Source organism: Oncorhynchus mykiss, chromosome 4 (genome assembly GCF_057628025.1).
Source record: "Oncorhynchus mykiss isolate SJ-2025 chromosome 4, ASM5762802v1, whole genome shotgun sequence".
NCBI lineage: Eukaryota > Metazoa > Chordata > Actinopteri > Salmoniformes > Salmonidae > Oncorhynchus > Oncorhynchus mykiss.
In genome coordinates, this window is record NC_143025.1 from 35,021,637 (window position 1) to 35,036,964 (window position 15,328).

Consider the following 15,328-nt stretch of genomic DNA (forward strand, 5'->3'; position numbering starts at 1 on the left):
TCAGGTATAACAATTTGTTTAAATATATGCTTCCATATTTCCAACTCCTATTTTTGAAGATCAAGGGGGGTAACATTTTTTGGAATGACTGGAATTCTGATATCATTTAATCATTTTATTATATGGGTAGAAAGTGATGGGTTAGAAGAAGCCTACATAACCAACCCATAAAGTTACATTTAACATCCATATATGGCCAGCTATGTAAACTTCAACATTGATTTCTTCTGTAATAGATGTCATTCAATTGGTAACATATATTTGTGTCTTCTTCTAATGTCCCTAAGGGGAAAGTAATTTAAAAGTAAATTCATGTAATCAGATTACGTTAATGAGTTTGGGTAATCCCAAAGTTACGTTACTGATTACAATTTTGGAGAGGTAACTGTAACGGATTACATTTAGAAAGTAATCTACCCAACCATGATCATACATTACAGTTGAGGAACAATGGGAAAGTAATTCTGCTTTGAAAGTTGATAAACTTGAAACCTCACGTTTGAGAAAATGGCCTTTGAATGTTTTGGTACACCTACTGGAGAGCTCTTCATTGTCTTCACCCAATTCAGCATCGTTCACACCCTCTTAAGCTTTAGCCCCACCCATCTCTTTAAGGGTTGATCCGAGCGTTCTGTCCTATCAATTACAGTCAAGCACCCAAACTAAGTGGCTAACGTTGGCTAGCTTGCTATCTACTTCCAGACACAAATGTGACAACAGCTCACACTGACCATTTTACTCACCATAGCAGAGCTGGTTAGGCTGTTTTTATGTTGTCCAGAGCATTGGTGACTGCAACTGTGCTGCTGGCAACAATTTATGCTGTTTTGTCAACGTTTACTGACACCGCTCATATTCAATGTGTTTCGAGCGTTTGTAAATTTGTCTGTTATTCTGCATTCTGGCACACTCAGACAAGAGTGCTCTGAAATCAGAGTAGATAGCTAGAGCGAATATACAAGCTACGTCTATCCACAGCTGAAATCATGAACATTCTATTGAAATGGATACTTGCATAGTGGAATGTGTTGTTAAGACATGTAGCTAGCTAGCTAAACAAACAATTAACCATTATCCCAGCTTACTACCATACATGAATCTGCAGGCAGCTAACCAACCAGGTTGCTATAAAAAAATGTAGCTTGTTAGACTCTTGTCCCTATACATGGATGGGATGCTCCTCTCTGTCACGGATGCCATGGTTGCCCTTAGTTTGAAGATGTAATCCAGAGACAGGTGTTTTCTCCATCTCCTTAACTATCATGCTCTAATTCCACTGATTTCAAAACTCGGTCCTCCAGAATGTGGGGAGCAACACTTCTAATACGCAATATATATATATATATTTTAAAAGCTGTGTTACACAGGATTACCTACATATACTGACCAGCTCAAATAGACAGATCCGCGCTAAGCGGCAGACCAATACGAACTCATCTTTCGGCATGTCCAGTCCACTCATTATCTCAACCAATCATGGCTAGCGGGAAGGTTGCTGGCTTTTTCTATGGCTAAACCATCTAGGCTCGTAATTTAACAGCTGTATTCATATTTACAGATGGCATACAAGTTTGTTATTAAGGCACATGAAAGTTCACATGTTCAAGAAGCATTTCCCCAAAAAACGCATTTTGATTTTCAAAAAAAGTTTACGTTCAAATGGCTCTCCTGTGAAGTAGTGACACGTGACATATGCTAATTTTCCTGAAACAAGATGCCAGTCGAGGACGTGTGAGGCGTCTGTTTCTCAAACTAGACACTCTAATTTACTTTTCCTCTTGCTCAGTTGTGCACCGTGGCCTGCCACTCCTCTTTCTAGCCTGTAATCAAACCCACAAATGCTGATGCTCCAGATTCTCAACTAGTCGAAAGATGGCCATTTTTATTGCTTCTTTAATCAGCACGACAGTTTTCAGCTGTGCTAACATAATTGCAAAAGGGTTTTCTAATGATCAATTTTTAAAAAACCTGCCTTTTCCAGCTACAATTGTAATTTACAACATTAACAATGTCTCCACTGTATTTTGATCTATTTTATTTTAATGATAAATTTTTTTGATTTTCCTTCAAAAACAAGTACATTTCTAAGTGACCCCAAACTTTTGAGTGGTAGTGTATATTAATTATGAATTTGGAGTTATGAATATGGGAACAAAGAGAATAGCCCCTTCAGTGATAACCCAGCCTATCTGGCACTCTAGGCAGGCTCAAGTGAACGCTCAAAGGGATTGAAAAAGGTCAGATACTATTTGAACCTAGGTGTGCTCGACTGACACAGATCCAGTCATTGGAGTAAAGAATGTTCTGGAATGTTCTCTTCCTCTCATGTGGATGTTTGGGTCAGAGAGTTTCCACTGCAGTGGAAGGAAGTTTAGGAGACCCCCTCCCTTGACCTGTGACCTCTAATTCTTTACCACCCTAAAGGCTGGCTTCCTGAAAGGCCTTCCTGAAATATCTGCTGTCCACTCAGGGTCATCATTTCATACAACATATTTCTCTCTAATCGGGTGATTGTATCAGATCATACTTACCTACTCCTCTTAGCTCCCTGCCTGTGGAGCATAGGGCAGCAACAAAGTCATGCAATGTCGGAGGGTCCTTTTCAATTGAGATCAGAATAGAGTAGTCTCTATTTGGTATGGCTTAATAGAGTTTGAGTTTGGTCAGGTATGCCTTGGTCAGGTATGGTCAGGTATGCCAGGTATTCTTGTGCAGACTGGGTAGAATTGGAGCATAGTCTGTACTCTTGTCATAAACCCAGTTCCTCAGTCCCGCCTACGTAGTAAGTAGAAGTTCTTACCCCTATATTAGTCCCCCTGCCAGTGATCCAACAAGGAGTGTTCCCTTGGCACAGTGGGCTCTACAGTGCTCTGGTGGTCCTGTACGTATTGATGAAATAGCGATCAAAGGGATGCCTGTGCTAAGATGACCGTTTAAATCAGTTTAGATTTGAATCTTAGTCACAGGACGACCATAGGTCTGATTGTAATGCCTTTTATCTCCTCTCCCCATCCGTGTGTCCAGGTGATAGAGTTTGACGACGGCTCAGGGTCCGTCCTGCGTATCCAGCCCCTGAGGACCCACAGGGACGAGGCCATCTATGAGTGTACTGCCATCAACAGTGTGGGAGAGATCAACACCAGCGCCAAACTCACCGTCCTGGAAGGTACGATACACCTCTCTCACTCCTTTTCTCTGTCTCTCTCGATCATTCTTTTTATAAAGCTTTTTCTCTCTAACTCTCTCTCTCTCTCTCGCTCTCACTCATATGCGCAGGCACAAATTCACTCCCTCTTTCCCTCTCTCTCTCTGTATCTGTCTCACTCATCTCTCTTATTCTCCTCATCTATTCCCGCCACAAGGAGTTTCCCTGTCTTGATCAGCGAGGCTCAATATGTCCACACAGATTCCAACGATGTCGGGATGTCTGCACCACTGATCAGAGTGGAGAGGGCGTTTTATGTCCTGCTACTTTTGGTAGCCTGCTTGGTTGATGAAATAGAAACAATACATCCGTTTGTGATTCGCCCGTAGCTGTTAGATGTACTGATTAGAGATGTGTCTTGACATCTCTATTTTATTACACTTTCCAACCATGAATCTACAATCTGACTGCAGGAATTGTTTTTGTTCTGAAGCTTATAGCTACTGTAGAGGGGTCTGTGTGAAATTCGTTTTTTCCTCTCCTGACAGTGGAAACAACAATTATTTTATCCACATTCAAATTGATAGTGAAATATTTGCAAACATTTGGCCGGCTGGCAGGGTTTTACCAAATCACCTAGGAACACATTATGTGGACTAGGAGACGATATTGTAGATACCGTCAGGCTGGCTGGCTTCCTTCCTGGCTTGCTCAGTAAATATAGCCGGAAAACCCCCAAGACTTCAGTCTATGTCCCAAATGGCACCCTATTTCCTGTGTAGTGCACTGCTTTTGGCTAGTACCCATAGGACTCTTGTCAAACGTAGTGCACTATGGAATAGGGTGTCATTTGGGACACATTCTCAGAACTACCAAAGGTTTTGTTAGGCGTGTGGCTGGGTGCTGAGGTTATTGGTGTTAACCGGGATCGGTATAAGCTGATCTAGGATCAGATTAATGGCAGAATTACCATCAGTCGGATGTAAATGTATGCAGATAGACAGAGGAGCCAGATAGGGGGGCTTTGTAGCATGTACTAGACTGGTGTCTGATCAGTCTTAATCTGTGTCTCAATTGGCACCATATCCCCTATATAGTGCACTACTTTTGACTAGGGCTCAGGACTCTGATCAAAAGTAGTGCACTACATAGGGTAGGGCACCATTTGGGACATATACATTGGGCAGCCATAGGGCTCTGGACAAAAGTAAGTCACTATGTACGGAGTCATTTGGAAAGCAACCCTAGTCTGTCTGTGTTGAACAATAGTGCTGCTATGATTGGCAGACATGCTGTCTGAGTACAGTGTGAAGACATCCTCCTGGTGTATCGAGTGTGATGTGTTCGGGAGAGGGACATGGCTGATGGTTGACTGTAGGCTGACTCATGGATAAAAGGATTGTGCTTGGGTCAAGTTGCTCCCACTCACACATTACTGTACATCAGCATGTGAAGGATTGGGATCAGGAGGATGCCGGAAAGAAAGCAGTGATGTTTTAGACAGAACTCCTGTTTCTTCCCTGAGGTTGAGCCGAGACAGGGAGTGGAGATGATGGAGGAGAGAAGGAGAGTAGTGAGAGTAATGGATGGTGAGAGGAGGAGAGGACAGGAGGAGAGAAGATTGGTGAGCGTAATGGATGAGTGGAGGAGATGAGACAGATGGCATGGCCTATTGGGGGCGTGGCTTTCAGATAGATATTTTTGGTTTTTTCATTGGTTTTTTCATGAAGTTTTAAATGTTCAACAAGTTCAAATTAAATCCATCATTAAGTTAAAATGTAAAATAGTAAACAATTCAAACAATAAGTACTCAATTCAAATCAGGGAAACCAAATGGTAGTACTCTCCTGTGGTCTGTTCGCTCCATGTGAAGGTGGTGCTGGTGCTGGAAACTGGTATCTGAATTGGTGCTGGATCTGCAGAAGGGATGAAAGACAACCTGAGGAGCAAGCAGACCCACAAGGGAGCCCCAGACCCGAAGGACAGTGATGGCACTCCCATGTGGTCCACTCGCTCCAGGTTAATATCTGTTGGTCCCTCCTCTGCACCTCATCTGGTGCTGTGACTGGGTCTGGTGCTGGAACTGGGACTGGTGTTGGATCTGTAGAGCGATGGAAGGACAACCTGAGGAGTAAACAGACACACCTGGAAACACAAGACCTGGAGATCAGTGATGGTACTCCCCTGAGACCTGCTTGCAGTGGGAGGGCTGCAGGCCAATGGTAGAGGGGAGTAAGGCTTGCCTCTGCAGAACTACTCACCTCAAGGTCTGCAGTGCGTCCCCTCCTCCTCAAGCAGCTGGTCCGGTTCTGGATGCTGGGGAGTTCTGGGTCCGTGGAATGGGGAGTCAGGTCGGCCGCGGTCTAGCCACTGTTACCCACAGAGCCGCAGACCTAGAAACAGTTCACAGACTCTTCAGTCTCCCTCCACAGGAGACAGAGACAGAGACAGAGACAGAGACAGAGAGAGAGAGAGGGGGAGAGACTGTGGGTAATGAGAGCGAGAGAGACTGTGGGTAATGAGAGCGAGAGAGACTGTGGGTAATGAGAGCGAGGCATTCGTCATGAAGTGCACACTGGGAGAAAGGCTGAAGCCTGAAGGAGAGACAGAAACCGAGAGATAGTCAACACTAAGATATGGCGAGAGGGTTAAACATAGAGGAGAAAGAGTTTCCTCATTTGTGGAGTATTTATGGCATTCCTAAGTCCGCATTCCCCAGCACACCACTATTGCTAATGTTCTGAAATGGATCATTATTGTTAATTGATATTGATGCCCAAAGGATATTGTATGATGATGATGATGCCCTAGGGATATTATATATTGCATATTGATGGTGATGCCTGAGGGATATTGGATATCGTATATTGATGGTGATGCCGAAGAGATATTGTGTATTGCATATTGATGGTGATGCCTAAGTAAGTACATTCCAGTCCATAGCACAAAAAAATGCTGCGCTATACTGTCGCTGTCTGTGTGTTATGTGGTTGGTGTTGCTGCTACTGATTCTGGTGTTGCGTTCTTTGTCACTGTCTCATCTTGTCCCATGTTGGTGTTAATTTGTATTCTGGCACTCCAGGCTGACTCAAATATCCAGTCTTCCTGAGCAGGTGTGGGTTGTTGCTGTGTTCAGTGGTGTGAACAACAGATTATTACCAGACTCAACAGGCCAGAGTGATCTCCGTCCCTCCAGTAACACAGCCTCGGCCTCTCTAACCCATGTCAGATTAAGCCAAAGAGTGGAGGAAGGATATTACTGTGGCAGCCCAGCACGTGTCACCGCTGCCCTCACGCTATCATGGAGATGAGACCGGGGCCCCACACAGTCTAATTCCCGTGGTCAGGCCTGGCTTTATCACTCTGTGCAGGAACATCAGAGTACAGAGTGGCTTGAATAAGGAAGTCACTGACTGCTGATGGCTAGCAGTGATCATAGCTATGCTGGTCTGAGTCCCAAATCAAGTTTTCAAGTATAAAATGGCACCCTATTCACTATATAGTGTACCTCTTTTGACCAAGACACACTGTGCTCATAGAGCTCATAAGCCCAAAAGGGTTCTGGTCAAATGTAAAGCGCTGTATAGGGAAAGGGGTGCCATTTGGGATGCTGCCCTGGTCTCTGCTGTTAACTGGTGTTCCTCGACCATCAACAAACCCCGCTAAGTGGATATAGTCCCCACATCAGGGACAGCAGGACTATGTTGTGCCAAGAGGCTTCCTTTACTCTGGTTAGTAAAGAGTGAATCTGGAAGGTCCCAATCACAATAATACTGTTTGTCTGCTGGTTGAAGTAAGCTGCAATGGAGATACAGTGGTACCTCCATTTTGGGAAGTAGTGATGCTGCTGGGAACTATCGTACTGTATTTTTCATCATTGACTGTATGAAAAAGTTAACATGAGAGAGTTTTCTACTGTATGTTGTAACTCCAGCATCCTCCCAATCATTTTCCATACAGTTCTACAAACAAGCTGACCTTGATTCTGTTTTAAACCATGTACAGTATGGTTATACTGTTATAACTAACACTCTGATGCTACAATATCATACACACACAAGGGTTAGTTTATTTCAAGATCAGGATCACACTTGAACTTGGACTCACAATTCCAGCATGTAATTGTCTGGGCCAGACTGGGGTGTCATGGACAGCCCAGACCAGGCCTGAATAGTTCCCATTAAATGGTTCCTGGTTCCTGCAGTGAAAACTGGTCCGGAGGAGGAATTAACCAATTTATGAAGGGCCTGATTACACAGAGTTAGAACTCTAACTCCTCTTCTCCCTCTCCACTCATACTGCTGGTAGAGAGACTGGCTAGGGTGCCCATACGGAAAATTAGTATATGGCCTTATATATCAAAGAACATGGCCTACTGTATATTTTGAAACATATGATCATATATTTAAAACCCATACTGTATATAAACGTGACATATATTTAAAAATGTATGATCATATATTTCAATAACATACAGTACCAGTCAAAAGTTTGGACACACCTACTAATTCAAGGCTTTGTTTTGTATTATTTTCTATATTGTAGAAAGAAGACATCAAAACTATGAAATAACACATATGGAATCATGTAAAACCCCCAAAAAGTGTTAAACAAATCAAAATATATTATATTCAAAGTAGCCACCCTTTGCCTTGATGACAGCTTTGCACACTCTTGGCATTCTCTCAACCAGCTTCACCTGAAATGCTTTTCCAACAGTCTTGAAGGAGTTCCCACATATGCTGAGCACTTGTAGGCTGCTTTTCCCTCACTCTGTGTTCCAACTCATCCCAAACCATCTCAATTGGGTTGAGGTTGGGTGATTGTGGAGGCCAGGTCATCTGATGCAGAACTTTATCCCTCTCATGCATGGTCAAATAGCCCTTACACAGCCTGGAGGTGTGTTGATGTCATTGTCCTGTTGAAAAACAAATGATAATCCCACTTAGCGCAAACCAGATTTGATGGCGTATCGCTGCATAATTCTGTGGTAGCCATGCTGATTAAGTGTGCCTTGAATTCTAAATAAATCACTAACAGTGGTACCAGCAAAGTACCCCCACACCATCTCACCTCCTCCTCCATGCTTCACGGTGGGAACCACACATGCAGAGATCATCCATTTACCTACTCTGCGTCTCACAAAGACACAGCGGTTAGAACCGAACATTTGGACTAATCAGACCAAAGGACAGATTTCCACCTGTTTAATGTTTCTTGGCCCAAGCAAGTCTCTTCTTATTATTGGTGTCCTTTAGTAGTGGTTTCTTTGCAGCAATTTGACCATGAAGGCCTAATTCAAGCAGTCTCCTCTGAACAGTTGATGTTGAGATGTGTCTGTTACATGAACTTTGAAGCATTCATTTGGGCTGCAATTTCTGAGGCTGGGGACTCTAATGAACTTATCCTCTGCAGCAGAGATAACGCTGGGTCTTCCTCTCCTGTAGCGGTCCTCATGAGAGCCAGTTCCATCATAGCGCTGGATGGTTTTTGCGGCTGCACTTGAAGAAACTTTCAAACTTCTTGATATTTTCCAGATTGATTGACCTTAATGATGGACTGTCATTTCTCTTTGCTTATTTGAGCTGTTCTTGCCATAATATGGACTATCTTCTTTATACACCTCTACCTTGTCACAACACAGCTGATTGGCTCGAGATTCCACAAATTAACCTTTGACAAACTTTTAAAATGCATTCCATTTTAAAGCAACCTTATGAAGCTGGTTGAGAAAATGCCAAGAGTGTGCAAAGCTGTGATTAAGGTCAAGGGTGGCTAGTTTGAAAAATCTCAAATATGAAATATATTTTGATTTGTTTGAAACTTAATACATGATTCCATATGTGTCATTTCATAATTTGATGTCTTCATTATTTTTCTAAAATGTAGAAAATAGTAAAAAAAAAATAAAGAAAAACCCTTGAACGAGTCGGTGTTATGAAACCTTTGACTGGTAATGTACTTTAAATGAAGATTCTACATTACTATTGAAATTATTGCATGACAATACAAGGGTTTACTAGTCATATTACCAGGGATAGAGGTTCCTAGCCCATTATGTTAATTATTTTGACACAACACCTTGCTTGTTTCAGCAATGGGCAACAAAGTTTAGTCATGTTGTTAAGAGTCCATGTTATCACAAGAACGGACTCAACCGCACGAATGCCTGGTCGTCCCGTCTTCAGAAAATAAAACGGTTGTGACGGTTATTTTCTTTTCTTGACATTCTTCATCCATAACCGTCGGTTACACAGTTATACGGTAATTGTGCCAGTCCTACAACCACAGTAAGGTAGTTCATTGTTACCCAGAAATGATATGATATTGAGGTAAGAACAGCTGCATTGTACCTTTAAAGACAGCTGATGTAGCTTTGGTGCCATTACTAGGAATGATTATTTCAACACTGAATACTGCTTCCTCAAATAACTTACCCCGGTGGGACTGAATCTATTTATCAAATGTTTTTCATAAAAATGGTCTCTTTGATAAAGGAAGGCCTCTGAGGGAATATATTGAATCTGAAATAGAATTTGAAATATTTTTTTTGCAGGGGTTATGTTATGTATAATGTCAGTTACTGAATTAGATAGAACCAAGCTTAGTTTCCAGGTCCTCCGGTTTCCAGGTCCTTCTTGTGGACGACAGTCTTTGTAAACAGAGAAGCTTGGGTGGGTGGATTAGTCCATCAACTATAGGGGTGGTCATGGTACATAGATATCCAAGTAGGGCTGCAATCCTCCCATATATGTTCTCGTTGGAATCGCCCGTATTTTAGGAGAGGCCAGGGGTTATACAAATGAAAAATAAAGTCGAACACTCATCTCTCTTTGTTGTGGATTTATTTGACAAACATTTCATCTAAAGAGACATCTTCCATCATGCAGGCTTTATTTCTTTACTTGGTACATAGATCACAGGTTACCCAGACCAAATGTTGAACCAATCAAAACTCAGTGTTTGACTGATCTCTGTAGTTATTATCATGGGCATTGTCCTAAATTGCAGCCTATTCCCTATGTAGTACACTACCCTATAAAGCACACTAAAGAGGGAATAGGGTGCCATTTGAGACACAGGTATGATCTGTATTATTATTATTGTTAACACTATTTATGATTTGTATTTTATTTACAAGTACACTGAACTAAAATATAAAGACAACGTGCAACAGTTTTAAAGATTTTACTGCATTACAGTTCATATAAGGAAATCAGTACATATAAATAAATGCAATAGGCTCTAATTTATGGATTTCATATGACTGGCAATACAGATATGCATCGGTTGGTCACAGATACTTTAAAGAAGGTAGGGGTGTGGATCAGAAAACCAGTCAGTATCTGGTGTGTCCACCATTTGCCTCATGTAGCGTGACACATCACCTTCGCATAGAGTTGATCAGGCTGTTTATTGTGGCCTGTGGAATATTGTTCCACTCCTCTTCAATGGCTGGTCAAAGTCTTCAATGGTTATTTACAGTTCACAAAAGGGTTCTTTGCTCTTTTGGTCGTAATTAAAATGTAGGGGAGGCGGCTCATTAAAATATTTTGGGGCATGGTTTACGCACAGCTTTTTGTGCAAACATGAGTGAGAGTGTCATTCTAGTTTATCTAATGTTTTATGGTACAATTAATTAAATATTAATGGCCAATATTGGTGTCTTGCAGTGATGGGATATTTGGCTCTTTTTACAGACTCTACTCTACTTGCCCAGTCAAAATAGGTAGGGGTGTGGATCAGAAAACCAGTCAGTATCTGGTGTGTCCACCATTTGCCTCATGTAGCGTGACACATCTCCTTCGCATAGAGTTGATCAGGCTGTTTATTGTGGCCTGTGGAATATTGTTCCACTCCTCTTCAATGGCTGGTCAAAGTTGCTGCATATTGTCAGGAACTGGAATAATCTGTCGGACACATCGATCCAGAGCATACCAAACAGGCTCAATGGGTGACATGTCTGGTGAGTATGCAGGACGTGGAAGAACAGGGACATTTTCAGCTTCCAGGAATTGTGTACAGATCCTTGCAACATGGGGCTCGTGCGTTATCATGCTGAAATATGACGTGATGAATGGCAAGACAATGGGCCTTAGGATCTTGTCATGGTTTCTCTGTCCATTCATATTTCCATAATTGTCCATAGCTTACGCCTGCCCAACCATGGGGCACTCTGTTCACAACGTTGACATCAGCAAACCGCTCGCCCACACAACACTATGCACACTGTCTGCAATCTGCCCGGTACAGTTGAAACCAGGATTCATTCGTAAAGAGCACACTTCTCCAGCGTGCCAGATGCCATCGAAGGTGAGCATTTACCCACTGAAGTTGGTTACAGTCTGGTCAAGACCCTGGTGAGGACAAAAACATGCAGATGAGCTTCCCTGAGACGATTTCTAACAGTTTGTGCAGAAATTAGAGGAAAAATGACAACTTCACAATTTCATAAAATAAATAATCCCTGTTGTGTGATTGCACTTAAATTAGATTTCGCACACCAGCTGTTATTGACAAATAGACACAGACCACCACCCCTTGTCTTACCAGAGGTACCAGATCTGTCTTGCCGGTGCAAGGAAACCCAGACAACTCTATATTATCCATGTCGTCATTAAGCCACGACTCGGTGGAACATAAGATATTACAGTTTTTATTGTGCCGTTGGTAGGATAGTCTCAAACGTAGCTCATGCAGTTTATTCTCCAATGATTGCACGTTGGCCAGTAGGATGGATGGTAGAGGCGTGTTAACCACTCGTCAACAAATTCTCACAAGGCAACCGGAACTGCGTCCCTGTATTGGCGTCTCTTCTTCACGCGAATGACGGGGATTTGGGCCTGATCCTGTATTTTTTTGTAACATTGTTCCCTGGGGTTATTCCGAATATGGAGGTGCATGGATTGGGGTCAATTGTTTGAACGCAGACACTGGATAAAGTATTGAAAATGCCAGACCAAAAACTGGTATCCTGCTTTTTGAAAGATGCAGATGGTGTGATCTGTATTATTTATGAAGCAAAGCCCAGTGGTTTGTCCTCAGCCCATATGGCTAAGCACTGATCCAAAATTACTTCTGTCATCTTCACTTTGTTTTCTCTCTGTCTTCGCTATTACCTGGAGACGTGCCCAGTGAGATGATAGGAGGAGGAGTGGGAGGGAGGTGAGAGGAAGGGGGGGGGGTTATCGACAGAGGTTGTAGGGAGAGAAAAAAAGATGGGGAACGAGGGAGGAGGGGATGGGGGAAAGAGTCTGAGGAAAGAAGCAAGGGCAGAGAGGGAGCGAGAGTGATCCAGGTAGGAGGGAGGGAGGAGAGGGAGATAGAAAGACCGAGGGAGTGGCAGTGGAGGGTCCCTTAGGACTGTCTAGCACTGGAGGTAATAAATTACTACAGCATACACACACAAAAAATTGGGTTCCTCAAGAGTTCTTTGGGAAGAGCAATGGTTCTATGTGGAACTACAATGAGTTAAATAACCATTGGGGTCTTCAATGGTTATTTACAGTTCACAAAAGGGTTCTTTGCTCTTTTGGTCGTAATTAAAATGTAGGGGAGGCGGCTCATTAAAATATTTTGGGGCATGGTTTACGCACAGCTTTTTGTGCAAACATGAGTGAGTGTCATTCTAGTTTATCTAATGTTTTATGGTACTATGCATTAAATATGAATGGCCAATATTGGTGTCTTTCAGTGATTGGATATTTGGCTCTTTTTACAGACTCTACTCTACTTGCCCAGTCAAAATAATAAATCATTCTACTCATTTACAGTAGAGTTGGAAGTTTACATACACCTTAGCCAAATACATTTAAACTCAGTTTTTCACAATTCCTGACATTTAATCCTAGTAAAAATCCCCGGTTTTAGGTCAGTTAGGATCACCACTGTATTTTAAGAATGTGAAATGTCAGAATAATAGTAGAGAGAATTATTTATTTCAGCCTTTATTTCTTTCATCACATTCCCAGTAGGTCAGAAGTTTACATACACTCAATTAGTATTTGGTAGCATTGCCTTTAAAATGTTTTACTTCGGTCAAACATTTTGGGTAGCCTGCACTTCCCACAATAAGTTGGGTGAATTTTGGCCCATTCCTCCTGACAGAGCTGGTGTAACTGAGACAGGTTTGTAGGCCTCCTTGCTCACACACGCTTTTTCAGTTCTGTTCACACATTTTCTATAGGATTGAGGTCAGGGCTTTGTGATGGCCACCCAATACCTTGATGTTGTTGTCCTTTAGCTGTTTTGCCACAACTTTGGAAGTATGCTTGGGGTCATTGTCAAGTTGGAAGACCCATTTGCAACCAAGCTTTAACTTTCTGACTAATGTATTGATGTTGCTTCAATATTTCCACAATTTTCCTCCCTCATGATGCCATCTATTTTGTGAAGTGCACCAGTCCCTCCTGCAGCAAAGCTCCCCAACAACATGATGCTGCCATCCCCATGCTTCACGGTTGGGATGGTGTTCTTCAGCTTGCAAGCTTACCCCTTTTTCCTCAGAACATAACAATGGTCATTATGACCAAACAGTTCTATTTTTGTTTCATCAGACAAGAGGACATTTCTACAAAAAGTACGATCTTTGTCCCCATGTGCAGTTGCAAACCGTAGTCTGGCATTTTTATGGCGGTTTTGGAGCAGTGGCTTCTTCCTTGCTGAGCAGCTTTTCAGGTTATGTCGATATAGGACTCGTTTTACTGTGGATATAGATACATTTGTACCTGTTTCCTCCAGCATCTTCACAAGGTCCTTTACAGTTGTTCTGGGATTAATTTGCACACCAAAGTACGTTCATCTCTAGGAAACCGAACGCGTCTCCTTCATGAGCGGTATGACGGCTGCGTGGTCCCATGGTGTTTGTACTCTCGTACTATTGTTTGTACAAATGAACGTGGTACCTTCGGGCATTTTGAAATTGCTCACCAGGATGAACCAGACTTGTGGAGGTTGACCATTTTTGGCTGATTTCTTTAGATTTTCCCATGATGTCAAGCAAAGAGGCACTGAGTTTGAAGTTAGGCCTTGAAATACATACACAGGTACACCTCCAATTGACTCAATGATGTCAATTAGCCTATCAGATCTTCTATAGCCATGACATCTTTCAAATGTATTTTGTCCCCCCACAACAAACACGATCACGACGCGCAGGTTAAAATATCAAAACAAACTCTGAACCAATTATATTAATTTGGGGACAGATTTAAAAGATTTAAACATGTATGGCAATTTAGCTAGCTAGCTTGCACTTGCTAGCTAATTTGTCCTATTTAGATAGCTTGCTGTTGCTAGCTAATTTGTCCTGGGATAATATTGAGTTGTTATTTTACCTGAAATGCACAAGGTCCTCCACTCCGCCAATTAATCCCCACAGAAAACGGTCAACCAAATCGTTTCTAGTCATCTCTCCTCCTTCCAAGCTTTTTTTTCTCTTGACTTTATATTGCAATTGGCATCTTTCATAAATTAGGTGCATTACTGCCACTGACCTCATTTGTCTTTCAGTCGCCCATGTGGGTATAACCAATGAGGAGATGGCACGTGGGTACCCGCTTCTATAAACCAATGAGGGGATGGGAGAGGCAGGACTTGCAGCGCCATCTGCGTCACTAATAGAACTGACTCCTATTCTAGCCCTTGGCAACGCAGACGCTCGTTGGCGCACGTGAGCAGTGTGGGTGCAATAATTGAATAACATGTATGTCTAAATGTATTTTGCAACGCTCGCACACGCGACACGAGCGGTGTAGTCAGCCTATAAGGGTTCCCGGGTTCCTGGCTAAATTCCCCATCTGGCTCTCGTCGAGGTCACAGAATCATCCCCAGTTTACAATTGGCTCATTCATCCCCCCTCTTCTCCCCTGTAACTATTCCCCAGGTCATTGCTATATTTGAGAATGTATCTCAGGCAACTTACCTGGTAAAATAAGGGTTAAAAAAATATATATAAATATAATTATTATTCATTTGTGACTGAGACTTGTTAGCGTGTGCTTTAAACAGTGTACATTTGGTGATTACTAGGCATACAAATAAGAGTATTTATTGCTACATTTTAAATGAGGACCAGTTGTGGCCGCAACCAGGCTAGATGTGAACGACTCTTGGCAGAATGCATTTCTTGACTGCTGGTGATGGTGATAATTAGCCTGATGACACTAAATTATTCCACTGCTC

The 15,328-nt window shown here is 42.4% G+C and overlaps 1 protein-coding gene across 5 annotated transcripts in view; it reads left to right on the plus strand.

Annotated features, from left to right (window-relative positions):
* The window catches only part of LOC110521733 (receptor-type tyrosine-protein phosphatase F), a 345,140-nt gene that overhangs the window by 118,643 nt on the left and 211,169 nt on the right, over positions 1-15,328 (plus strand). For all 5 annotated transcript variants that reach the window (XM_036968462.2, XM_090231901.1, XM_036968469.2 and 2 more), the window contains exon 4: positions 3,025-3,166. In XM_036968462.2, the coding sequence (XP_036824357.2) occupies positions 3,025-3,166 (142 nt within the window). The remainder of the gene's footprint in view (positions 1-3,024; positions 3,167-15,328) is intronic.